The sequence below is a fragment of the Tyto alba genome, unplaced genomic scaffold, assembly GCF_018691265.1.
Source record: "Tyto alba isolate M040663 unplaced genomic scaffold, T.alba_DEE_v4.0 Super-Scaffold_18, whole genome shotgun sequence".
NCBI classification, from domain to species: Eukaryota; Metazoa; Chordata; class Aves; order Strigiformes; family Tytonidae; genus Tyto; species Tyto alba.
The window spans coordinates 9,022,218-9,048,925 of NW_024881280.1; the positions used below are offsets into that span (position 1 = coordinate 9,022,218).

General features: G+C 37.9%; 1 protein-coding gene across 1 annotated transcript in view; it reads left to right on the top strand.

Annotated features, from left to right (window-relative positions):
* STARD9 (StAR related lipid transfer domain containing 9) overlaps positions 1 to 26,708 on the top strand; it is a 119,530-nt gene that overhangs the window by 50,216 nt on the left and 42,606 nt on the right. The window contains exons 4-16 of the mRNA XM_042790852.1: positions 5,748 to 5,864; positions 8,049 to 8,081; positions 8,168 to 8,229; positions 8,847 to 8,959; positions 14,319 to 14,388; positions 17,474 to 17,546; positions 18,456 to 18,523; positions 19,496 to 19,593; positions 19,811 to 20,011; positions 20,410 to 20,507; positions 22,711 to 22,788; positions 23,643 to 23,717; positions 24,428 to 24,607. Coding sequence (XP_042646786.1) covers positions 5,748 to 5,864; positions 8,049 to 8,081; positions 8,168 to 8,229; positions 8,847 to 8,959; positions 14,319 to 14,388; positions 17,474 to 17,546; positions 18,456 to 18,523; positions 19,496 to 19,593; positions 19,811 to 20,011; positions 20,410 to 20,507; positions 22,711 to 22,788; positions 23,643 to 23,717; positions 24,428 to 24,607 — 1,266 coding nt within the window. The remainder of the gene's footprint in view (positions 1 to 5,747; positions 5,865 to 8,048; positions 8,082 to 8,167; positions 8,230 to 8,846; positions 8,960 to 14,318; positions 14,389 to 17,473; positions 17,547 to 18,455; positions 18,524 to 19,495; positions 19,594 to 19,810; positions 20,012 to 20,409; positions 20,508 to 22,710; positions 22,789 to 23,642; positions 23,718 to 24,427; positions 24,608 to 26,708) is intronic.

The window sequence follows — 26,708 nt, forward strand, 5'->3', positions numbered from 1 at the left end:
TTACAAAGCATTTGATTTAAGTCTGTTATTTACTTGAATGGTAGTTTTCCTTGGGTGATGTGGGATTTTGTAAGACCACAAGACTTTGTGCTGCAGATTTGTTGAAGCAACTCATCTGAAGAGAAATTATGCTAACTGAGGGAGGGGAAGAGACAGAAAAAGGAGATGTTGAGCAAGTCACCAGTACTTCAGTGCACTGGCTGTGCACTTAAGAAATAGTTTCTCCACTCAGAAAGATGGTGTAACCATTGGAGCCGTTGATGATCACAAGGTCCTTCTGCACTAGTGGGCCAGGATCTTCCAAGTCTCTTGAGTTAACTGTTGCAGCTTGCACTTATACTGCTCAAGGATTTGAAGTTTGCCTGAGTAGCAATTGGATATCTGGTGTGCCCAAGTTTGATTTGTATTTCAGTCTGGGAGTATAACTAAAGAGGATTTTAAAAGTTTTATGTGTTTAAAGGGTATAACCATATGCATTGTACAAATGGCTTTAAAAAGTCATCAAGAAAACAGGTAAAGTCAAACTGAATATGGTTATATCTTTAAATGAATAATAGTAGAAGTAGTCTCCCAGTACATAAATCAATAAACCTTATATTTAAAAAAAAAAAAAAAAACCAACAACAAAACAAACAAACAAACAAACAAAAAAAAAACAACAAACACCTTTCAGTTAAAATGGTCTGGTTTTCTAGTATGGACAAGGGCAAATTACTAATACTGTAATTTTCAGAAATTAAATTCTGTGATTCTTTATGTTAGGACTGAGTCATAAAACTTAAGTTGCTGCCTAAGAGTTTGTAAGCCTTGTACCTCAATAGATACTTAGGTTGTCGTTTTTATACTTTCCAGTATGGTTTCTTAAGGGCAAGATTCCTGTTGTAATCTTTCTGTATGCTTCTAAGATACAGTTACACAACTGCACAACTTCTTATGTAAGATTTCACAGTGAGCTTCTTAACTTACCTGTTCTGTTCTGCAAATATTTAGATGCTGAACTCTTTGTTGTATCTTCTAATGGATCATTGAAATAGGTTTTGAAATGTGATTTGTTATTATACTTGAGGTAGATGGTTCTTATCTAATATAAAACAGCTTTGATCTCAAATATGTTCACATTGCAACAATGTGGACAGCTTTTTGGTAATCATGCCTTAACTGCATGATTAGGACATTTTAACTGCATTTTAGACCAAACCTTTCCCTTTCTCCCATCTGTACTGAAAGTCCTGTAATGAGGCCTAACTTGTACAATTCGGGATTTGTTAGATTTGAACTGGAACCTAGCCACTTTTCAGAGAACATGCCATCAGAGTACCTTCAATGATAACAGTTGTCTTAATACCCTCTCATAACTTCTTCAGAAAGGAATGTTTTTTTCCACTATTAGGACAGTTGACAGGTAATAAATTGTAGAATGTTTCACAGATCACCATGGGATATGAACCAGATACAGGTGGGGAAGTGCAGAAGGCAGCACAGTAAAGCCAGTCAAGGGTTTGTTGAAAGAAGTCCTTCTTGCACGGAACAAACTGAACAGTGCCAGTCATGTAGAGCAGCCATGCAGGGAAGACACAGTTGTGTCAGCCAAATGGCATGTTCTCTGCAGGAAGCCATATCCAACTTGTGTTCTTTAAAAAAGACCTCATCTTCCTGAAGTTTCATTTCAGAAATGAGGCTTGGAAGAATCCCAGAAGAGTCTGGGGTTTTTTTGGTTTTTGTTTTGTTTTTTTTTTTTTTTCCCCCCCTCCTCTTGATCAACAAATACCCAGATTCAAATCATTATATCATGAAATATGTTAGTATATATGTCCAGAATGCTTAATTGTTGTATTTTTTGTATAATCTGCAGCTGTTAATGCTGATGGGTATTTGGACTAATGCCTCTGATATTAACACAGAAAAAGCTTTGATTTCAATTCCTCTCCTTTATTTTTAAACAAGCTATAAATTCATTGCTGTACTTCTGCATTTTTTTTTCTACAGTACACTAGAACAGAGGCTTTTCTGACTAAATTGAGACTATATTCAATTACATGAACTGTAATTTATTCTCATAGAAGGAGAGTAATTTGCCAGAAAGAGTAAACACAAAACAGTACAAATCAACTTTTAATAGGATTTCAGTAAATATTTTTTGCAGTTCTCATTCATTATCATCATAGGGTTATGGCACTGTTTTCAGAGTTAACCCATTTTGTTTGTAATAATAAATCTTTTTTTCAAGGCCTAATTTAAAGAGGACTGATTTGAAACATATTTGAGTTGAAGCGTTTGAGTAGCCATGCATATTTAATAAAGAGTATATGTAACAGATTTGCTTAACTGAGACTTCGGAGTTAGATGTTCTTCTGTGAGAGACTCCAATCTATGTGGAGAGAGAGAGTGAGCACGCAGTAATTTGCACAGTTGGCTTAAATTGCTGTGGATCTTCTGAGATCACAAATTTTATGAAAACTAGTGAGAACATCCCTCTATTTTCTACTAATGGATAACATTATTCCTACTTTATCTGTATAGCAATTGAACTGCTAAAATGTTAAATGAGTTGCACAATGGCATATGAAGATTTCAAAAACAAATCTAGAAGTAAAATGCAGTTCTAAAATTCTAACTTTTATGTCCAAATGACATTGCTAGCATTGCTTTCCAAAAGGCTTGCCACCTCGTGAAGATTTTGATTTATGATATTTAGATCAATTAATAACTCTAAGATTCATCATGAACCTTCAGAAAAGAGGACAGTTCTTAATGAGAAGACTATCATAGAACTAAGATACCTCTCTAGGCTGCATTTATCCCTGTTGCAAGAGGTTCTACCATGTGAAGTACGGATTTCTGAATTGATAGGGAGGGCACAAGCTGGTTTTTAGGCTGCTTCTGTGTACAACAAGGCATGCAAAATTCCTGAATTTATTCTATGTTGTTACTCTGAAGGGAAGTGGGCACAGACTAGCCTTGCTCCTATTACTTCCAGATAATGTATCCTGTCAATTCATAGTGCTGTTCTTTATATTGCTTGACTCCAATCCCATTCAGTTTGCCCCAAAATTCTGCCCTCTGGGCTCCAGATCTACAAATGTCTGCCTTTCACACTTTTGTCCCTGTTCTTTGTGCTCCCTATCAACCCAACCCAAGGCCTTAGGCAGATGGTTTAGGTGACTCAAGCATTATGTTATGATCATCTTGCTTTGTGGTTTTAGGGTATTCTGACATCTAAGTGAAAAGTAAGAAGCAAAGTAGAAAAGCTGAGAGTGGAGAAAGGAGGTGAATTCTGGAAGTTGGGGTGCAGGGGCCAGGCAGAGTGGGCAAGAGGAAGGAATGGCTGTTTAGTAATACAAAAGAAGTTTGAAGGAGGGTGCCATTTTTCCATCTTTTAAAAGGCTGTATGACATGCAGTTCATGCCACAGATTTAAATTGTAAGGAATGTCTTTGTGCCCTGCCAGGACTGAGAATCAGTCTGTGGTATTTGGTGCAAGGCTTGTATGCATCTCCACTGGTAGCTGGCAGCTGCTGGAGCAGCTGGCAGTGTCCCGTGTTCTGACTGGTCAGTCATAGCCTCTTCCCCAAAGCAGTACACCTTGTGTCCCAGCTCTGGACCAAGGACAGCTGAGAGTGAATGTGAAGATACATGAGAGGATGGTAGGAAACAGGAGAGGGGTGGTGGGTGCTGAAGTATCCTTAAGAGAATTGTAGTAAGCACAGGAGGGTGGGCGTTATGTATAAAGCCACTCACTGCAGTTTGGGGTAACTGGTGAGCCTTTAATTGGCTGGCAGGGTCTTTTGAGTTCTGAGCTTCTGTCTTGTCCTTGCTCAGTGTACGGATTTACTGTAAGGGATTAGTTAAACAGATTTCTGAACTAATGAGACTGATCTACGGGCTGTAGTTACATCAAGTAACTTGACTTACTTCCTGCACTGATTGATGACTCCTGCCAAGAATCGGTTGCAGTGATTTGCATTGTTGCTGTTAATGCTCAGATGCTTTCCTAAATATCTTTATTGAAGAAAAAAAAATTAATCTGTTATAGCGATGCTTTAAATATGGGGCTGACCTCTTTCTTCACTGAGACTAGAGGGAGAGCATCAGTATTACTGAAAGGAAGAACTTCAGAATCATTATGTTTAGCATGTAGCTTGCTCTGTTTATCACTGTGCTCTGAAGCAATGGCACGCTTATGGTCAAATGTAGTGTCCTGTTCAGCACTGGTTGTTACCTGTGGCAGCCTCTTCAGTAAGAAGATTGACATGACTATTGCTGAATCACTGGAACAAATAGTGATTCTCAGTTCAGAAGCAGGAACTATGCTAGGACAATAAAGGGATACACTGCATACCGTCTACACGCTGCCAGATGCAAACAAGTTACTAAAACAGTAAATTGGGAGCAATGGAAGACTCAGAATGTGTTGTAAAAGGCAACTCTGAAACAAATACAGGGCAAATTTCTGCAGACCTTCTTCATTTAAGAAATGCCATTGCGGTCAGACCCACTGAATCCTACTGATCAAGTAAAATAAAAGCAACAGATCTAATTATTTTTAAGTGGGGCTCCAGTAGATGAAGGGATATAAGTAAAAACAGATGTTGCAACACTGCTACAAGCAACCTCCAAGAAAACCCAACCTCCAGCCTAATCCCTGCAGTTACGTTTTCCCACAAGTCAGAAAGCAAGTCTTATGGACAAAGTGCTGCCTATGATCTTATTTTCTAATTTCCAGTATGTACTTGGTTTATAAGGAACAGTTTTCTCTCGGTTCTCTTTGTGGAATCAGGAAACATTTGTATATGAGGTGGGTAATAGAGCCACCACTTTTGTATTGGCTCTGAGAGAGGTTAGTAGTGGTAACCCCATTCTGCCACTGGAAGAAACTTCTTCTTCCCCTTACCATATCAAATGCAACTTTTCCTCCTTGTCTACAACGTTCAGAAACTGCTTTGTAATTGTTGCTCTGTTTTTTTTATCTTCCTTTTGCCTGGTGCTTTTAATGTATAGCTAGTTTTTCTGTGTGAATGGCAAAACCATTAATAATATTTCTTTTGAAAGGCCAAAGCTGTGCTAAAGGGTTGGCAGCCTGCCTACTGGAACCTTTTGCTCCACAATCTACTTCCTGGCAAACTTTACCATGTGTTCTTTCAGTTGGTCTATGGCATGGCTTTGATGTGCTGAGAACATGGTCACAATGTGGGGCAGCTGTGCCTCCAAAAAAGGAACAGGGAAAGAAGAAGAAATGGCTGTTCAGATCTTGCTGTATGGGTAGTCTGGCTGTGATGGTCCAACTTTAGCAGCCTCTGTGGGACCAGTGCGAGCTTTGGAAGTCCCTAGAGGCTGACACTGATTTGGTAACAGTTCCTGGCTGCATTACAATGAACAGAAGGCATGAACAGAAAATAAAGCATTTAGCCTTTGGTGGTGTCACTGACCAGACAGGTCAGATGGAAGCGTTGCTTGGGTGAGGTCTGCTTGCAGGCTATAGGCTAGACTTAGCTTTGCTTTTGACCTGTAGTTCTGATGCCTAATGCTCCTATTAATGTCACTGCATCAAAGAGCCTTGATCATGCCTTTATCAGATTTATACTAAGGACTGTAAAACTTAACCTTGTGTCTGATAAATCAGAAGGACAAATACTGTGAAGATCGTTATTCCCATGGAGTTACTCAAACTGCAAGATCTACAAGTAATGCAGAGTGTTTACAGGGAGACATATTATTCATGGACCATTTTGTCTCTTTTGGTCTTTTCAGGTGTTTCAGGACCTTGGCACTTCCGTGTTGTCGGGTGCATTTAGAGGATACAACATCTGCCTCTTTGCATATGGACAGACAGGTTCAGGAAAAACATACACAATGATGGGAACACCTGTGAGTTACACCATTTATTTTACACCTTTTTTTTACATTTACATTTTCCATTTACACTACAGCAGCATTTGAGGGCAGGATGTCCAGCAGAAGCATCACTTTATTTTTAAACTGTGATTATGGTGCTTGTTGAGAAGAATGCTTATACATGTTTTACTTGGTATTTATATATATAAAATGAGAATCAAGCCTTTACATTTAGGTAGATAACGTAGCATCAGCTAAAAATAATAGAAGATATGGTGTAGTTGAAATAGTTATTTTAGATGACCTTCATCTTACTATGTATGAATCTCACCACAATGTTAGAGGACAAAACAAAACAAAAAAATCTGTACCCCTGAATAGTTCTGGTTTCCAGAAACGTATAGCTCAAGATAATACAAAGTATTCATTATCATGGTATTTTTTGGCAGTCTGAGCTATGCTGAAATTAAATTACTTTTAATAAATAAAACTGGATACAATTCACAGGAATATTTTTGTAACAGGCTTCATTATTTATTTGGGACCTTTATCTGTTGCAGAAGTAATCCTTTGGCCTGTGGAAACTGATAACTAACTTTACTTCCAGTTTTAAAATGTATTTGAATGGTGTTTGTAGAAGCTGTTACATTTTAAGATTTTTGTCTACTGGGAACCACTTAAAGTACGTTTTAATCTTGGTACTCAGATGGATGGAGTCAACTGTGTATTTCCTGTGTTCTGCTGCAACACAAGGCAATTTGATCTCTATCCATAAATATTCTTGCCTGTTGGTGAAACATGCCCCTAAAGAAAAATTTTACTTAACAGTTTGCATCAGTGGACCTCTATTTCCTACGCCCATGGGATTCAAATTTTAAGGTGAAATGAGGGTAAAATTTGTTCAAACCCTGAATATAAGAAAAAAGACTGCTCTATCATGGTTTGTGCTTTTGACAAAGTTTGGATTTTTGAAATTTTATTTTCCCCACAGACATCAGCAATAGGGTTTTGTTAAATCATGACATGGTTCTTCATTCATTTATGTGAAATCAAGCTTAACTCCAGGAAGGCCTGAAGAATTGTTAAAATTGGGGTTAGTAAGTGACGAACTAGGATGTTTGTATTACATTATTTTGAAAATATCTTAGCAATTCAGAATGGCCATATCTTGAAATTATCATTGTTTCCAACAAAATTTCCAGGTGTAGTGTTTCTAAGAGATTTCTGGCTTATAAAGTGATTTCTTTCTTCAATGGAACCCTGCTTTGATCTGATCTTTAGTAACATCTAGTCACTGTGAAACAGTGATCAAAGCTAGGAAGAAACAAGTATTTAATATAAACTGAAGTTTTGTCCATGGTGATCCACTTGATGAACCTGGACTTTCTCCCCTCAACACCCTTTCAAGTGCGCCTTCTAAAAGCATTTCATGCTATTCAGCAAGCAGATTCCACCCAAGCCTTAGAGTCTTTCTCAGGGTGTGTTGACACTGTGATCACTAAAGTGCAAGCAATCACGTCATAAGAACAGTTCATCACCCAAAACCACACCATTACTTCAGTGCTGTGTAGACTGTTTGGGCAAAGTTTAAATCCGCTAGTTTGGGTACTGTTAGCATCCCATATCCTGCTCTCTTTGAGAGACCAAACGTACAACTCTAGAACGTAAGGCTGTTCTAAGCCTGTTCCGTGATGCCACAGCATAAAAATAAAAATAAATAAATTTAAAAAAAAAAAAAAGTAAAATAAGGAAAACCCAAAATATTCATTGACCATGTCAAGCTAGTTTCAGTGTTGGCCTGGCTTCATCTAGACTGCAACACCTCTGACATGGACATGTCCAGTATCTACATCAAACACCTCATGGATTTAACCCAAGCCTCTAAACTTCTCAATGATGCTTTATAAGTTGCTCTAAAATGAATTTTGCTATAAATAGCATTTGCACTGAAGCTAAGACAGCTGACATTACACAGCACACAAGTCCCTGCAGTGTTTCATGTGCAAGATGCTTCAACTGGAGTAGCAGAGCATTGCCATGCTGTTCTGAACTACACTCCAGGGCTGTTTGTATTGTAAACCACCGTACAGCCATTACTTTGATGCTGCACTATGATTCTAGCCTTTTCTTGCAACTTGGCTTTTATTTTAAAATAAGTTTTGCAAGAGTGATAGCAAGTATATTGTTTAATATTTTTTTTCTGTTTATTATTTCCAGGCATCCATTGGACTGACACCTCGTATATGTGAGGTACTTACTTTTTGTTTCACTTGCATTTGTTTAAGCAATTAGACTTTCTTGATAGATTTCAAATTAACATAAACTGGTTTGTGCAGGGCCTCTTTTCAAGGAAGGATGATTACTCAGACCAGACAGCATCTTGCAGAGTAAAGGTCAGGTAAGTGTGTCACCGTTTTAGGCAATGCTATGAATGCTTTCAATAACAAATTCCCATAATCAAACAAAGTAAAGACTAGCTTATTTTGCTTTTGTTTTCTCAGATGATAATCATTTTGCAACAAGGGAGAGAAAACGAAGGATGAGAAAGTGTTAGTTTTTGTTTTCCATTTCAGTATAATTCTTTAGGTGCTGTCTGTTCACTTCTGTATAAACAGCTGAAATGAGAGTGTATTAAAAATTTTCTTCCTGTTTGTTTAACTCTTAAATTTGAACCACATTGCTCCATTCTATTCTTATTCATCGTTCCCATTGATTTAATGAAGCATTATGTTTGGAAATCGGGGAATTTGAACTAACTAGTGTGAAAAAAGCATAATTTATGGATTTTAAAATAAAATAAAGAATGCCTCCTGCTTCTTGGAAATCTGCTACTATGAGTTCTTTCTACATGCACTGCATGGGAAGGAGCCAGTAACAGAGATAATGAAAATTAATTCATGAACTTTATCATGGAAGGTCTATGTAAGATTCAGGTAGTTACATTGTCTAAATAGATGCTTGCTTTTTTAAAAATCATTTGCATTTCACATTAGTTCTTTTTCTTTTGCTTTTCAGCTTTCTTGAAATCTATAATGAGCGTGTCCGAGATTTGTTAAAACAATCAGACCGAAAGAAACCTTATACACTTCGAGTCCGAGAACACCCTGAAACAGGACCATATGTACAAGGTGAGAGCAGGCTTCACAGCTAGCATCGGAATTTCAAGTGAAAATATCATGTCTGTATCTATCCTTGCATATGTTCCTGGCATGATCCTAATTGCTTCTGCTCTTCCAGAGTTAATTTCCTCAAATATTTTGCTTGTTAAAATGAACATGTGTAATACACTGAAAGCTTTGCCTCTGTTATGCCACTGGCTGGATATCCTGCTCTTTTCTATTTGCTTTCCAGGCATGGGTCATGTGTGAGCCATAGTGTGTTGCTTGCTTTTGTTTTAAAGAAATCTTAATTTAATCAAGAAATCCACCAACAACAGCTCTAAATGGGTTCTCCAGACCAGCCTAAGGTCCCTCCATACCTGTTTCAGTCCTTGGCAGCAGTATATATATAAAATAACAAAGTAGATAAACTCAACCATTTGATATTGCAGGCCAGGCCATGAGAAGCAATTAAAAGCTGTATTACCCAAGTGAGAACCAAGTAAGCTTCATTTTCCTTCATTAAACTGAAAAAGAACAGAGTGGGTAATGTAGGTGCATTATATGATTAAAATCATCACACGCTATTTAAGTCACACTTGCAACAGCAGCCCCTCATGTGGCTTTGTTTTTTCTAGTGAATCATGGCTTCCAAATTAGGTGACACAGAACAGATGGGAAAAACCCCACATGTATTTTTTCCATTTCAGTTATCTTTCTTATTTTAGTTCTTATCTTCTCTCATTGTTTTTGTACTTCCAGTTCATTTTCAGTTTTGATTTGTGCCTTCACTTCAGGGTCTTACATGTCTTTAAACTGGAGTTTGGCCATTGGTACTTTGTAAATCAATTAGCTCCCAGTGTAAAGTTTGCCTGCTACGTTGCCATTTATCTGACTAACAACTGACAAAAGGCATGTGTCTCAATCACTGTACCAGTGCAAAATCATGCACAGTAGCTTTACAGTGGAGATAGAAGGAAGAGCCTTTTCCAAACTGATGCAAGTTTTGAGAATTAGTGAGTTTGTGTAGAAAGTAAACACATACGTTTTTTTTCAGTGGTGGGCAGAATTCCAAGGCTGCTTCTGGTATCACTCTGCAACTGCTTAGCTGGCCACCAAGTGTGCAGTAACACCTTAGGGGTATGCATTTAGTATACAAAATATGTATCACATAGAATTGTATTGGTCCTGTCACATCAGATCAAATACCGATTTGTTCTGGCTTTTAAATAGAGTTCTTGTCTCTGTTTTGTGAATTCCTCTTGTTCTCCCTGGTTCACTTTTCTCCCTCTATTTTTCTTTATCATGGGATTACATGTCAGATTGTTATCCTCACTTCAGAGATTAAGGCAAGATGTGACAACAGATAGGGTGACTTGACTGTGTGATTGAATGGAGCCTGGAATTCTCAGCTCTCATTCCCTAGCCACCTGCATTATTGGTCATAGCACATCAAACAACCAACAGTTGTTACAAGTTCCTCCTCTCAAAATTTGAAATAACACTTGGGAAGAGTTGAACTTGCATGGTACTATACTCAGGGGACTGTCTGGCATTCTGATTATTTCAACTGTGCTTTCCCAGCACATCAGCATCCTGTTCAAGGAGAGCTGGAAAATAGATGAATTGTTGGTCTCATTAGTATGGCAAACTTATCATTCTTTGAAAAGCAGATTCATAGACATTTGGACTTTATTGAGGTCTTTCCAAGATTCTCTTTCTACCTGCTTGTTATCAGAGAACTTCATTGTTGATGGAGTACAGATACTAATTATTTTCTTTTAGCAGCTGCTCATTCACCACACAAGAAAAGGTCTTTAAACTGCTTCCTTCCTTGGCAATTTCCATCCCTTTTCTCAGGCCTTATATCTCCAGTGATTCCTTGGCTGCATATAATGGAGTTTCCTTGTTTTAAAAGAAAATGAAGTTATAGCTTCTGCCAATGGGCTGGCTTGCCTTTTGTCACTATTTTGTCTTCATCTGGAACCTTCCAGGCCAAATCTGTCACTTCTTTTCCAGTTCTGGTTTGCATTTTTTTTGTTTGTTTGGTTGGGGTTTTTTATTTAATTTTAGCCCTTTTGAATAAGGATTTTATACTTGGACACAACTAAAAATTTTAAGTGGAACAGTTTTATGCTAGAGTTCTGAAATACCCTGTAGAAGTTCCCAATTGGTTGGATTTTGTAAAATAAGAGGAAAGGATAATGGAAAAAGATTAACCTAAATAATACTTACCAGCTTTGGCTATGTTTGTAAATCCAGTATAAATACTTTAGTTTAGAAGATTGTCTCCCTCTGTATCTTATGACAGCCTCCAGAAATAATTTTTTTAATGCCCCTAAGAGAAATTGTAATGATAAATGTGATTCGCGTTTTTAGAAAAACTGATCATATGTGTGAAAAATGAAGTAATTTCTCTGCTGAAGGCATCATGGGGTGTAGTTAGATGATTTTGTGAGAGCACGTGAACAGAAGTGATTTCAGGCTGATGAGTCAGTGTCTTAGGGCAACAGTCAGATGACGTTGTTTGTTTTTTTTAATATGTATATATAAGTATACATTAATGAATAAATATGCTTACGTACAGTTTATGCAATTATGAACTTAAGTTTGCTTTACTTGAGACAACCCTGGTGTCTTTTGCAGAGAGGGATTAATAAAGGTGCGATTACATAGCTCCTTTTCGAACTGCACTCATTAGCTCCCATCAAAAATAAGTAGTAGTGAGAAAGTCCAGAGGTCTTTTGAATGCAGGTGAGGAGTACAGTCAGCTTGATTTTAATAACATCAAAATCAAGAAAATGAAGTGGTTGACAACACTGATACAAAATGCCCTTTTCTACTGCAGTAACGTATTGTTGAAATCAACAATTGCTGATCTTTAATGAGGGCCTTCTGCATGCTAAAGTAGCCTTTGGCAGTTTTATATGTAGTCTCTCCGTGCAGGATCAGAGTACAAGAATATTGTTTCCAATAGCTAGAAGGCTGAGATCAGAATTATCAGCAAGCTTACTAGAAGTGGATCTTGTTTTGTATTCCGCTTCCAGGCAATTTGCTGTATGCAAGAAATAAAAATTATGAATGTCAGCAAAGCTCAGAAATGTTCCGTTATTTCCCATAGATCCAGTATGTTAAGGACTAGCATCTGTATTTGCATCATACTTCTTGTAAGCCATCAGTAATTCTAAGGTTTACTGACTTTGCAGGAGCTCCCCAGTGTACCATTAGTTTGTCAGTTGTGTGGTTGGTGTCGGTGATACTCAGAGTACAGTTAGCGCTGGATGAAGAACAGACAGAGAGGAGAATCAGAAAACTTAACCCCTTTAAGGATGCTTAGATGCTCTGGGCAATGCATTTTCCATTTGCAAGTCCAGTCAGGAAGTCCCAGCTCTGAACACTAAGTATTTTGAACAGTTTCCAGCCCATCATTTTTCCATGTAGGCTGTGAGATTGTAGCCCTTAAAATGCTGAAGTGTTTCAGTGCTTTGGGTTGGAATTGTTTCCAACTTCTCCCTCACAGATGGTTGCACTGTTAAGGAATCGGCCTCTCAAATCAGGAAATGATGCAATCTGTTTTGTTCCTCTGAGACAGATTTCTCAGGGAGATCCTTTCTTACTCCAAGGCAGATTTCTAGACGAGCAAGTGTTCTTGATCTTTGTATGGGACTTAAAAATGACTTTTCTTTTTCTAGCAGCCAACGGAACACTTTGGCTTTGCTTTTCAAACAGCATTTACAATAGTTCATTTACCTCATTGAAAAACTAAGTGTTTTGAACTGTACTAGATTGACTATTCCGGTATTTATGGAAATGTAGGTAGGTAAGAATTTCTTCCATGCTTCCATTTTATAATTGGATTTTTATTCAGTTAAATAGGACCCTGAAAAAGGGTCTGGGAAAACAATATAAGATAGTTTCCATATTCTGAGCTTTCAAGTTCCCAGTGCTGTTGGAAAAATAATGGGCCTCCTTCTCAAATGGAAAAAGTGATGACTTCTGGAATTAATGTAAAGGGACACTAGAGAGAAGAATAAATGCTTTTGTTTGAAAATCATCTTATACTTTGTGTGTGTGCGAGTGTGCATGCGTTGCACACTACAGGTTTTTTTTTTTTTAAAGTGTGGGTAATCTTTTTTATTTAATTGGGTCTCTATGCCTATCAGTTGTTAAAGGACTAAAATAAATTCCCATCTTTGGGTTAGATTTTGCTTTCATTTAAAAGAAAGCAAGCTGTTATCATGTAAAGACAGACTTTCTCTAACAGTGTCAGAAGTACTTATTTCAATCTTGTTGAATTTTATATTCATCTTGACTTACATTCTAGCAGCAGACAAATTATTTGATCCAAATCACATTTTTCCATACTCTGTCTTCATCCACACTCTTACGGCCTGCAATAAAACAAAACGAACCTAAATCACTGCAGGAGGAAGAAGTAGCCCTGGATTCCAGCTGTCAGAGAAAACGTTCTGGAAAGGAGTGTTTTAGTAGGTGTTGTATGAAGACTTGCTTCACAACTCAGGTGTTTTTTTAGGAGTCACTGCAGTACAAATGATAACTAATCATCACCATAAAATGCAAATGAGGCATATTAGACTGGATTTATGTGAAATACAAGCCTGTTGAGGTTAATTTTGTGTGTCTGCTGGAATCTGCATTTTGCAGGGGGCTGGCAGAGCTGCTGCAGCACAGCGGCACAATGCCCTCCACTGAGGCCCTCCGAGTCACAACCACCGCTCCGACACAGCAGGTTCTGCAATGCAGCATTTCTTTCATTTGTTTTACAGTGGGTTTTTTGCCCTTTAAAAATAAAATCAAAATGAAAATAAGACTCTGAAAGCAGGAGATAGGCAAAGGCCAGATGTTTCATATCATTATTTGGGTACCCTCTGGGGAAAAAAGTGTGAAGACTCCTAACTGTTCCAGGCTGAAGCCTAGTTAAGTAAATGGTAAATATTCATAGGAGTGGGTTTCTAATTCTGTTAGTTGCGTGAGCAGAGCAATTATCCAGAGGCAATGGCAAAAAGCTTCTTTACAGAATCTGTACCCAATTAAGAGCAGTGACATAGCTGAAAATTTCTTACAGAGTTTCAGTTATGCTGGTTCTTAAATAACATTGTTCTGCAGACATGTTGGGAAAAGGTCTGTACTTTGAAGGTACAAGGCATTTTTTAGTATTGATGTCACTGCATCTGAAGGATGGACTGCATTTTTTTTTTCTAATAGGGTTTTTAAAAAATAGAATAGTTACTCTAGTTGAGAGACTACTTGTAGAACAGATTGGCTTCCCAGTAGAACATCCTTATGCTCCTAATGTTGGGTAAATTGTTGGGTAAACTGAAACTTCCTGAGAAAAATATACATTTAACTCTTTTTAAATCTTTGGCAGGATTGACTCAGCATTTAGTTACAGACTACAAGCAAGTTGTAGAACTTCTAGAAGAAGGAATAGCTAAAAGGTATTTTATAAAACAAACCAGATCCATCTTTAGCACTTTTTTCACCATGTGTTGATTTCATTGATGTTTATTTTACTGACAGTGTTGCCAGTGCTTTGTTGTGCCAGGATGCCAGATTTGCTGATCCTATATGATGTACACATAAGATGTTATGTATCCTTATATTATCTAAAATAAGAGCTACAAGCAATCATGGAGTTGTTTCTTCAAAACTGATCCCCTTCTGACTTATCCACAAAATTCAGCCAGCTGTCTGGGATAAAAAATACATGGCAGGAAAACATTTTGCTGTAAGCAGACTTCAGTTTTTCTCTTTTGCTTGCTCGTGACACTTTAGACTGTATAACTTTCAAATCACTTGTTAGTGGAACTTAGTGATTTAAAATTGCTGAAAGCATAGTGTGTTTTTACTTAATTTCTAACAGTGTTTGCTTTATAATTATTTGGTTTAATTTTTATAGATTTTTTTTTTTAAGTGCTTGGTCCAAATCATGCATGTTTGCTACAAGAGAGCTGTGGGAATTGGCAAGCAATGAAGCCAATCACTTCAGCTCTCATTAGTCAAGAAACTTAGTTTTTTGACAGGGAGCCTTGGATATCAATACAACTTTCATTACAGTAATGGAAAAGTTATATTTGAAAGGATCCTCCAAATACAAATCACGGTTCCAAAATTGATATTAAGACTTATCATAAGAGAGGTCAAGATTTTAGAATATCAGTGATGCTAGGAAGTAAATAAAAACTAAGCTGAGTTTTCACAAAACCTATAATATACATCAGGATTAACTTCTGTTTGTAGAGATCAATAGATGCAACTCTTATTACCATAGACACTTTTTCAGAACAACAGAATTCCAGTCTGTTTACTACTGTAATCCTACAGTTGTCTCATTGCTAAGCAAATAGAACATATAGAGAAAACAAAATCAGAGGTTCAATAATTTGTGTGTAAGGTCTTTGTGATGCTGAAGTTTCAAACTTTATCACTTGCATGAAACCAAATAACTTATTTTTCTGAGTAACTTGTCAAAAACTTTTTTGGAATATACATGAAATGCCTCTTTATCTATCATCTTTATTTTTGTGAAATATTCTGTAGAGTATTTATTAGCCCATTATAACTGCAAACAAACTATTTTAAAACACTTGCAGTCTGGGAAATTATGCCAAATGAACATCAGCAAGATCTTAGGGGTAAAGAAGTTAGGGAGCCGGTTGCAATTGCCCCATATGGCTGGAGGCAGGAGAAGAACAGAATAGCACAAGATGGTTCCAGGTCAGACTATACTAGGAAGGTGGGGGAGGAAGCTCCCCTTGAGCATGGGTGTTGCCTTTCGTGGGGGAGAGGGCAGCTCCTCAACTAACAAATGCCTTCAGTAAACTCAGCTTGGTTTTCTATCAGTTGGTTTTCTTAGGCCATCTCCAGCCCTGCTCTGGCTGCACCTGCCCATTAAAAAAAAAAAAAAAGTAATTTCCAACATGCAATCATTATCTTTGTTATAACTCTCAGTGCTCTTATTTTTTTTTTTTCTCTTGACACTTTGCAAGGCTCAGTCTCAAATGCTTAAGAATAAAATTTTTAAAATTCAGGAAATACAAATTTCCAAATTTCCACCAGCATAGCCCTGGTGCTGTGTAAAGCAAAACAACCAATTAATCTAGATAATATTATTGGAACAGTTTAAAATATTAAGATGTACATCACAGGCTGTGATGAAATAGAATATATGAAAAACTAACACATGCATTCTACCAGAAAAATGCTCACATGGCTTGTGAGTAGTTGAGATGTGTAATTTGCCCTCCAATTACCCTGTGTATTGTCAGAGGTGAGAAGTGAGTACTAACACTTTCTCCTCCAAACCCTGGGGTACTTTCACTTTATAAACTTCAAGTGCCATTCTCTGCCCACTATAGAGCTGTTTTCTGTCTTCTGCTCTTTACCTAGTTGTTTGCTACCTCCTCCAACATCTGGATACTAGTTCACGTTCTCCTGCTTCCTCAGCTTAGGCTCGCTTATAACCGCGGTGCGCTAAGCCGCCTGTAGCTGTTGGCAGTGCCCACTCACTTGGCTGTGGAGGAGCAGGGAGCAATAGGGAGGAGAGTCCTGGCTTTGGCCTCCTGTTGTGGGTGCACAGCTACAGCTCCCTGCTCTCTAGTGCAACTGGTCTCTGCAGTACTCTGATAGCTGGGCTCATCACAAAAATGTGGTTCCACAGTCCTTGTCTGCACTACTGAAATTGCCTGCTGTTGTTGAGGGTAAGCTTGGCAAAACTGATGCTAAAGGCTGCACAAATAGCCAGTATTCAAGGCAAGCCACAAGAGTGACAAAAGAAAAGACCTGTGACCTGGCTTTTACCCTAGGCAAAACCCTGCTTTCTTTGAGTTTGTCTAATCAAAACAATGACAAAGTAGAGTTTCCAAAAGTTTATGTTACAGACAGAGTGGGAGAGTGCTGCTGCTGTTCCTCCTCCTAGCCAGAGGGCAGTGGTCAGAGGGCTAGAGTCGGATGACTGGTCTGTCCACATAGTAAAGCCAAGCAAGTGCTACACAAGTGAGTTACAGTATTCATCTGGTACTCATATGAGTAGACTGGCTAATCTCATTGGACTCCTCTAACAGTGTAAAACTACTGTATCGGCCTTGTGACGGAAGGGAGCCCTGGAAGTGGTGTATGAAGCTTTTTGAACCCTTTGAAATGCCAAGAAACAAAAATGGGGACAATATACTGGGCCAGTTCATTCAGTGGTGTTGGGGGTGAGCTGTACGATGCTGTTGCAGGCTGTACTTCTCTGATGTATTCTACCCTTACACAACACCTTACACCTGTGCTGTAAGGCTGCTTTCAGATATTTCTTCAGAGTGCTGCTGGTGGACAAAACCACCTCTAACTGAACCTTGGTTTCCACTCTTACAGGTCCTCTACCAAACTCTCTGTGATCAGATCCAAGAATACAGCCTATCATATTCTCCAAGTTTTAAGTTCTGTCATCTTCATTTATCTGCTGTATTTGTTACTTTTGCTTTCTGTAAACACGGGGAAATAAGCCGTTGTACTTGAATGGTTTGTTCTTCTTTCTAGAATCACAGCAGCCACACATATCCACAATGCCAGCAGCAGATCCCATGCTATCTTCACCATCCACTACACTCAGGTTAGCTAAAAATAATCATACTTCCTTTTTTATTCACTCTCAAAAAGCATTGTTCAATATGTTGTGCATTTTTTACTTGTCATTGTTTTGTGCCGTTCGTAATAATGGTGGAAGCTGTTACTTCCTTTGGATCACACTGCAGATATGTCACACTTCCTACACTGCCTGATGTCTTTGAGTGTTTACTTAGGTATTCTTGTTCCTTTGTGCAAGCTAATAGTCAGATGTGATGCCAAAGACTCACTGTAAAAAGAAATGTTTAAGGTTTTAATCAGCCCTTTGAAATGCAATACCACCTTCTAGGATGCTGTGAAAATTATGTGTGAATGTGTTTGAAGTTCTGTTTTGTTACACTTGTTTAGGATCCTTAACTGAAGTATGGCATTAGTTTAACACTTACCAAAATTTTGTATCTGTACAGCTTTTCAGATGTGCTCATCTCTTTAGCATTTGGCATCCAGTACTCTCCCAGAGACAATGCATCCTTTCTCTGGAGGAATTATATCTTTCCCTGGCAGGGAAGTCACTCAGTGATCCAATAGACCTTTTCTATCTTACACTTCTAACATCCTGTAATCACAGAACATTTTGGGATATTCTTCAGTCGTTTCACGAAAGACCTTTGGAATACATTAGTGGAAAATAACTGCAAGTTCTACAAGAAAGCCTTTCACAGTCACTAGGCAGTAAAGGTTTTTTTTCAAGAGGAAATTGGCATATGAGGGCAGTTTCTCTGTCGGGTGAGAAAGCTGTTGAGTTAATGGATTGAACATAGTCAGTGGGTCAAGGTCACAAAGAAAGGCAGCGAGACAGTCAGATGAACAACTTGATTTCAAACAAAAGAGCATATCTGTTTTATTTTCATTAATTAAGAGGAATAGTCTTCCTTACTTATATTTTTCTCTACAGGCTATATTGGAGAATAATTTCCCCTCTGAAATGGCAAGCAAGATCAACTTAGTGGATCTTGCAGGCAGGTAATAATATATTGAGGAGCAAAAAAGGTAATTTTATCTGAAGATGCTGGTAATACTGCCTTAAAAGATGAAGCATAATATTTTTAAATTTCATTAAATTAACAATAAGCCTCTATTCTGTATACAGTAACAAGGAATACTGAGATAATATTGCCTCTGTTATCTGTTCTTCTGTACTGAGTATTGGATTTCATTGGGGAAGGGAATTCCTGGGTCCTCAGATCCAGTACTGTGTTGTTCCATACGTTTAAGGTAGTTCCATTCAACCCTGTATTCTTAAGTAGTTTTTCCAGTAACTGTTGGTGGAATTACCAAATCTAAGCTTGAAAAGAGAGAGGGGGGGAAAAAATGAATGTATTCCTCATCGCTGCCTAGCATGGGAAGGAGGAAATATTCATATCTCGCTACCTGTGTTCATGTTCCAAAAGTTCCAAAGTCTCTCATCTTAGCTACGCATTTTAGTGAGGAACACGTGGTTTTGCTGGACGTGACAGAGAACAGAAAGGTGGAAGTTGTGCTGAAGAGTTATAGAAAAATGTCCTATTCTCCAGTTGTTCTTTCTCGAGAATGTCAATCACCATGCATGTCTGAGCAGAGAAAGTAGTACTGAGAGGATATACAGACTTCTGCTCTGAGGCAGCCTACCCTTGCAGAATTGTGAAATGTGTGTTGAGTTTTTTTTTTAATTCAGAACCATTAGGATTGTGTTGCCCAGTTCAGGCTTGAATTTATGTTTTGATGGGTTTTTAACAGTAGTTTGCACCAATGGCCTTTGCTTATGGTTGTTAGGACTTTATGAAACAGAGAGCAATGTAAAGTATTCAAAGCATATGTTGTTTTTAATTGCAAAGCTTGCAATTTCTGTTTTCTTGTATGTCAGAAAAATACATAACACTTTCATATTGATTCTATGTTAATAATTGAGCATTTTTGTTTAATTTGTATTGTCTTTTCCATGCTTGTGTTCTACAGTGAAAGAGCTGATCCCAGTTACTGTAGAGATCGAATTACAGAAGGTGCCAATATTAACAAGTCATTAGTTACACTTGGAATTGTCATCTCCACTTTAGGTAAGCACAGTAGTTCTTTATATTGAAGGGCAGTGATAAAAGCATAGAACTGTCTCGCCGTGTGCTGTGTCTTAATGTTTATCTATGTTTACAACAAAAAGCTGAACAAAACAGCTGTGTGGTATCTTCATAAACTGTAATAACACCTAAGAAAATTGAAGAGCCATGGCAGAAAAAGATAACCCCTTTCCTGAGCTCTGTGGCATTTCTTCTTCAGCACAAAATTCGCAGATGTTCAGCAGCTGCCAGAGCATAAACACCATAACAAGTGAAGGGGAGAGCAGTCATGCGGACAGTCCTTCCACAGGCAGCATCACTGGGACCAGGCGACCAGCTTACATCCCATACCGTGACTCCATCCTCACCTGGCTGCTGAAGGACAGTCTGGGGGGCAACTCAAAGACCATTATGATTGCCAGTGAGTTGGGTTTCTATTAATTGTTAACATTTTATACTACATTACCCCCCTTAAAATACATCTCTACTGCAGTGAGAAGAGAGCTATATCAGAATTTGTGCTTATACAGATTTTCATTAATACTTCATAGGGCACTCAAGGAAATGAAAAGGCATGCTGATTGTGCATGAAGTTAAGATTAAGAGCCTTTTCAAGGCGATAGCTTTGATTTAAAGTGATTTATTCGGTTATAAATACATTCTTGAGAAGACATTCTCTGAGCTTGATGAAATATCTCCAAGGATGGTGGTGTTTTTTAAAGAAGCAAGACTGAAAAAATCCACCTTTTTCAGAAGTGATGGGTTAAACTGATTGCCTTTAAAAACAGTGTTTCCTTTCTATTTGTTTTCTGTCTGTAGCTATCTCTCCTGCCAGCTCCAGCTACAATGAGACCATGAGTACCTTGAGATATGCTTCAAATGCCAAAAATATTATTAACAAGCCCAGAGTAAATGAGGTGAGGCGTTGAGTTCTGCTTTTCATTCTTGTTCCATCTTGTGGTGTGTATTATTTATGGTTTATTCAGTATATCTGCTCTCTGAATAAAATTCATACCTCTTTTTTCCCATGTTAATGAGAGCTAAATAGGAGCCTGGATATTACAGAAATAATTTCCTTGATCGCCTGCAGCTTAAACCATTTAGAATTTCACACCTATTTTATGTTCTTCATCTCTGTTCATTGAGTTTCAGTCCTCCTTGAATTGTTATGACATGTATGTTTACCCTATGTGGTTATCCTAAATATTGGCAGGGTTACAGATCTGTTAGGATTATTTGTTACTATTTAACCTGTTACTGTAAATGCATAATCCTTGCAAGCCTTTCTTTTGGCATGTTAAATGAACTCTGTTAAGGATGCAAAGTTGAGAATTCAGAAGTTAATATGCCAGGCCTTAGGTAGCCTATGTAGTCTTAATTTGTTTTCTTTTCAGTACACAAATTGGTGAAGCCTTTAAATACATGGGAATGATTTTTGCCACAGAAGCCCAGCTTCATTCATTGCACAAAATAGTCCTGTTCCAGGTTTGAACTCTGACTGTATGGCAGATTAATCTGTTCAGTTGTGCAGGAGTGCTTCACAAACTGCACAAGCTAAAAGGTGGCAGGGTATTAAGGGGAGTCAGATGCTGCCTTGGAGGACTGGGTCTTGTCACTGCCCCTGCTACAGCATTCTTGTTCAATGCTAGTCCAGGTGCTTAAAGCAAGCTTTCAATGTGTGCTTGTTCCTCATTTTTCACCCTTACCCATCACTGACATTTATCAAATGGAAGAAATGTAAACTGTCCCAATCAAAGACATGCTGTTAGAACAGATTGATTAGCAGTTGTGGTGGTTTTAGACACTATAATGATGAGAATGGGCATAAAAAAAAATCCATGGGGAAAGGCATAATTCTGTCTGTCTTCACAGTAAAATTCAAATGGTACATAATAATCAAGATCTATGATCACACATGCTAGAAATATTAAAACTCTTGAATTGCTGCTCTTTAACTGAGCATTCTTCACCTGGCATTCTGCATGAGGCTGCCAACCTACAGTGATCATGAAACTTAAGGACTGAATCACAATGCATCCATTTAAGGGGACTGAATTTAGTTTTTGAACAAACTTAATTCCAGCATTTCCTAATCTTTGCACAGTTGACTTTACAGCTTTAGTAGTGTTCTTTTGTGATTTGGCCTGGGTGTATCAAGATTTTATCCGTAGATAAAAGGATAGAATGTTAGAGATGTACTTCGTTTATTTACCTTTCTAATGACACTATTGAATCTTGGGCAGAAGGAAACCCTTCTTATACAAGGTTTTCCAAATCTAATTTGCATCCGTATTACCAGTGCTTCTAACTAGTTTTTAGACATCACTAGTGGCAGCAATAGTGTATCTGGTTTTGGCAAGTTCTCAACTCTGTGACAGGCCACAGGCAAGTAAACAGTCCTTCTGGGTTAGCCTTTTGTTACGTACCGCTTCTCGGGTGCCCATCACTCTCTTGCACAAACCATACTAGACCCTTAACTCCATCCCGTCAGCTAGCTGCCTTCTTCCTCTCACTGCAAATTGACCTGAGCCAGAGTGTCACTGGCAGCCCAGAGAAAGTTGACTCTTGACTCAAGAGTTTCCCAGAACAGTCAGCAAAACGCTGGTTTCCAGAATCTCCCTTTGCAGAGATGCTTACTCTGAAAATGAGAGAAATGCCACCGCACAAGCAGGCAGGAAATGCTTTGTATATCAGCTGCAAGGGCTTTTTAATACCATGGTTGGTGACATTCTGATATAGTCTCTTTTAGCCTGATTTTCTCCTCTGCATGACAGAAATAACAACATTTTTCTGACCTGATTGGGATTATTTTGAAGGTAAATCCGTAAAAGTAGTGATGCATCCAGCTATTGTTATGATGAGAATAAATACTATGGTGGGTCTGTGTTCAGAAAAGAGATGGAACAAAGTTTATGGGAAAAGAAAACCTATCAAAGATGGGAACCCCCCTGCCCCTAGGCAGTAGATCCCAGGGGCCTGTCAGAGTGGAGCAAGGACTACTGGTGTGACTGTACCTGTTCTCCTCCCCTCCTGGCTCTTGGAGAACAGATCTGCACTGATTACTTTAGCTAGAATTTTTTGAAGAATGATTTTTCTAATACCTGTGTCTCAATGTTTCAGGATGCAAATGTAAAACTGATCAGAGAATTGCGAGAAGAAATTGACAGGTTGAAAACTATGCTGATGAGCTTTGAACTGGTACGTAGGAACACTTCCCAACTGGATCTCTAATGGTGCTTTAGGTAGTTACAGTACCTTACTTTTGATCTTATCTGTTTATGTTTCCATGTTTATTGTAACTGGAGGGAAATTAAACTGTTCTCCAAGTGATTTCATAATGATTATAAGTCTAACTGCATTTCTGTTATTTATCCTTTTTCTGGCATTATATTGATAATCCTAAAGCATAAGCAGTTATGCAATGATTAGAAAGGTTGGGGTTTTTTTTGCCTGTTGTTCATGAAGTTGGATGGTTTTGTTGTCCAGAAATACCGTGAAATAGAAATATTTTATTTGTAGGGATATGAAAATACCAAGACAGTAAAAAATATTAATAATTGATGTGATTTCCCTGACAGGCTTGTTACAATCCTCTTTCCCAAAAAAGTGAACTAGTAGACCGCAATAGTATTTTGGGTGTTTCACCAAGCCTGCACACTCTGTCCCTCAGAAGAAGTTGTGAACGTCTGCGAGCCCTAACAATACAGCTGACATTCTTTGGGTTTTTCTCTTTTCGAATAATAATAGCATCTTGGTTTTCCATGCCACAGAGAGCATGTTTTTGCTGGGAGAGACTGGAACTACAGCCCAGGAGTTACTTACACAGACATATCTCTCTGTTAATATTCTTCCACTAGTTCTTCACAAAAACTTGCATGCAATAGCTAGAGAGGTGTAGGCTAGATGCTAGAAGGCAGCATCAAATATCTGTGTATTTCGTCCTTTCTTCTCCTGAGTTCATCTCCTTGAAAGCTGGGAGAATGAAAGAACATGACTGCTAGTTGTGAATAAGGAAACTAACATGTAGATCTTGGTGACTGTTGTTTGTACAGAGGAATTCCAGTCCTTCTTGGAGCGATGACAGGGATGGAAATCTGACTGAGCTCGTTCTTCAGAATGAAATGAAGGTGTGTATGATTTATTTGATGCTGCAACTCTCTCCTGTTTCACTGGGACGGAGGGTAGCATTGTCATAGTTCTGAAACCACAGTGAAAATGTTTTTGTCCTAATCCTTTCCTGTTTGCTCTGAATATGCAGAAAACTTCCATCCTTAATACAAGTTAGGTGTTCTCTACCAATTTGTGATGAAAGTCTCATGTCCTTAATGGGATACTGTCCCTTGTGTATCACTAAGTCTGCACAATCTCCTTGTTTGAAAGCTCTCAGTATATCACAGTAATTCATTATACAGAGCCTCTCTCTTCTAAGATTAAACTTCTCCAATTTATTCAAAGGCAATTATTGTGCAGTCACCACATAACTAGGAAGATTTGATCACTGGTGACCTGGAAAGGTTTTGTAGATCTTAAGTTTACTTGAAGACGAGCAAAATAAGTAGCTAGCGTGATCATATGTCTTTCTGACATTTTGGGAAAGAGTCTTCAATAGATTAAACCTGCTTCACTAGGTGGCAGTACAGGTTTTACCCGATTTTTTTTTTTGGTGCTTGTTGCCTCAGAAATAATACTGCAATTAGAAATATACCTGCATTGCAACTGCTGAAACAATTTTGCATCTAGTAACTGGAAAAAAATGCTGTTCTTTCTGAAGAAATTTATGTATGAGAAAAATTAACCTGCTTAGTAAGTGAAACAGTTTCCTCTCCTGTTCTTTAAGATTGAGCAGTTGACCAAAGACTGGACAAGTAAGTGGACAGACAGGAAAGCCATCATGGAAGAATACAGTGTGGACATCAACAAAGAAAAAGCTGGAGTAACAATAGATTCTAGTTTACCTCATCTAATGGCCATGGATGATGATATCCTTAGCACAGGAGTTGTGCTGTATCATCTCAGGGTGAGCTATTGTCACTTGTCTTATTTTTCCCTTGAATTTGAAAACACTTGTTTTCTTTGGAAACAGAGAACAGTTAAGGTGGCATTACAACAACAGCTATCAAAAAGTCAAGGCCACAATCCACAAGACATGAATAACAGGAAAAAAAGCAGAAAAGGATATGTGAAAATGGAGGAGAAAAAGAATTCATGTATGGAATAATAAGTTGACCTTTTATGAACGCATGTGCAAACTATTTGATAATGTATCATAAGCAAAGTAAAATACTCAAATTAGACATTAGTAGTTTGTCCACAAAGCTTGAGGACAGTGGTGTGTGTGTGTGAATGTAAAGGATGGTGCTTAAAGTATACCAGACGTACTGGTCCAGATTTTCCTAGGTACCTGTATACTTGAGACTGGAATACTTGTGTATGTGTAGATCAAAGTAAGCTTTAACAAGAACAAGCTCACTTCAGTAATGACTTCTTTATATTGCTCTTTTAACCCTACCAGGCCTGCCAAGTAAATTCCAGGTGTGTAACTTGAATGCTAATTACTTGTGGTCCCAATTGAGTGGCTGATTTCCAGGATCAGGTAGAAATCCTGGCTTCGTAGATAGTGTTTTCTGTGTAGCTGCTCATCTAAGGCAACGTTTTCACCAAGGAACTTTCATAACATTGGATGTTACTCCACATCATGGCTGATGATGTGCATGGCTAGGTCAAATAGTTTTAAGGGATTTAATTTTTATTTTATTAAGTCAGTGATGAACTGGACTTTAACTTTTTAATGTTTAAATTAATGGAGATTACTGAAATATTGATGCTGTTTCATGTAAAAGGAATGATGGATGGGCACCTTTACAGAGGTGCACTCAGCAAAAAATACATTTAATATGGCTAAAAATTATATATCTGTCTACTACTAAAATATCTTAATGCAAATCCAGGTTTTCTGTGGCTTATATAGTTTAGGGACACAGGATTTTTTTTTTCCTGTTAAAAAGCTGAAACAAATATTTGAAACAGAAATCATGCTGTTCTTCATCATGTTGAAAGAGAAACTGTACTGATTTTTCTCATGCCAGCACAAAGACATTGTACCAGGTAATAATTAGGGACCAAGTCATAATGTCCAGTTCTGATCAACATATAACTTGAACTACTCAATCCTACATTAACATCAAATATTTATTAAACGTAATTGCTACTACTTAAATGTCTATCCATTGTGCGCCATTTTGGAAAGAGCAAGTATTTTCACAAACTAATTTTGACAACACCTAAAGTAATTTAAAGATATGCATTCATTGAAAGGTCACCATTAGTGTCTCTCCGTCACACTAACATCTTTGTCCCCTCTTTCTTTGCTCCTAGATGCTGCCTTTTCTTTTCTTTGTGCTTTGCATCTTTTAGACTCTGATGTCTATTACCTTCATCTGAACAGCAGGAAGGTAAAATATTAGTGGTTCCTTACATATCAGGGCTTCAACATATAACAGCACTTTACATTGTACTTCTAGAGAGAGGTCATGGCCACAGTTTTCACACCATGTAGAGTAAACATTGTGTTACTCTTTTAGTCTCTTGATATTCCATAGTATTAATTGCACTAATCTATACTCTGCCTGTGCTTAAAGAACCTTTCTTAAGTTCTATTCTTTTTTTCTGGCTTTCATTAATGAAAATATGTTTTCCCTTTAACTGACCATTTTGCATAACTTAAAAATATGGGATTTGCTTATATTGTTTTAGAAAAAGATATACTTTACAAACTTTTTTGAAAGTTGGAGTATTCCCAAAGCTGAAGGGGAAAGCAATCTCACTCTTCATGGTTCTGTAATGCACCTTGGGAATTCTACCCTTGGTCAGGAAACGCTGCCAGAAGAGGGTAGCAATTTTATAAGCACTTCAGATATGAAGATGTACATTGATACGTTAAGGTGAAGTTGTGTGATCGTTTCCTCTGAATCTTTCACTTTTTCAGGTGGAATACTCAATATTAAATTAGGAAAGAGTATAAATATTTTAATAGCTCAGTAATAGCATTGGAAAAAATGAAATCAACGTGGGCCTGCGTTATGGCTATTTTTGTTTTGTTTTCTTCTTTAGATTGAGTG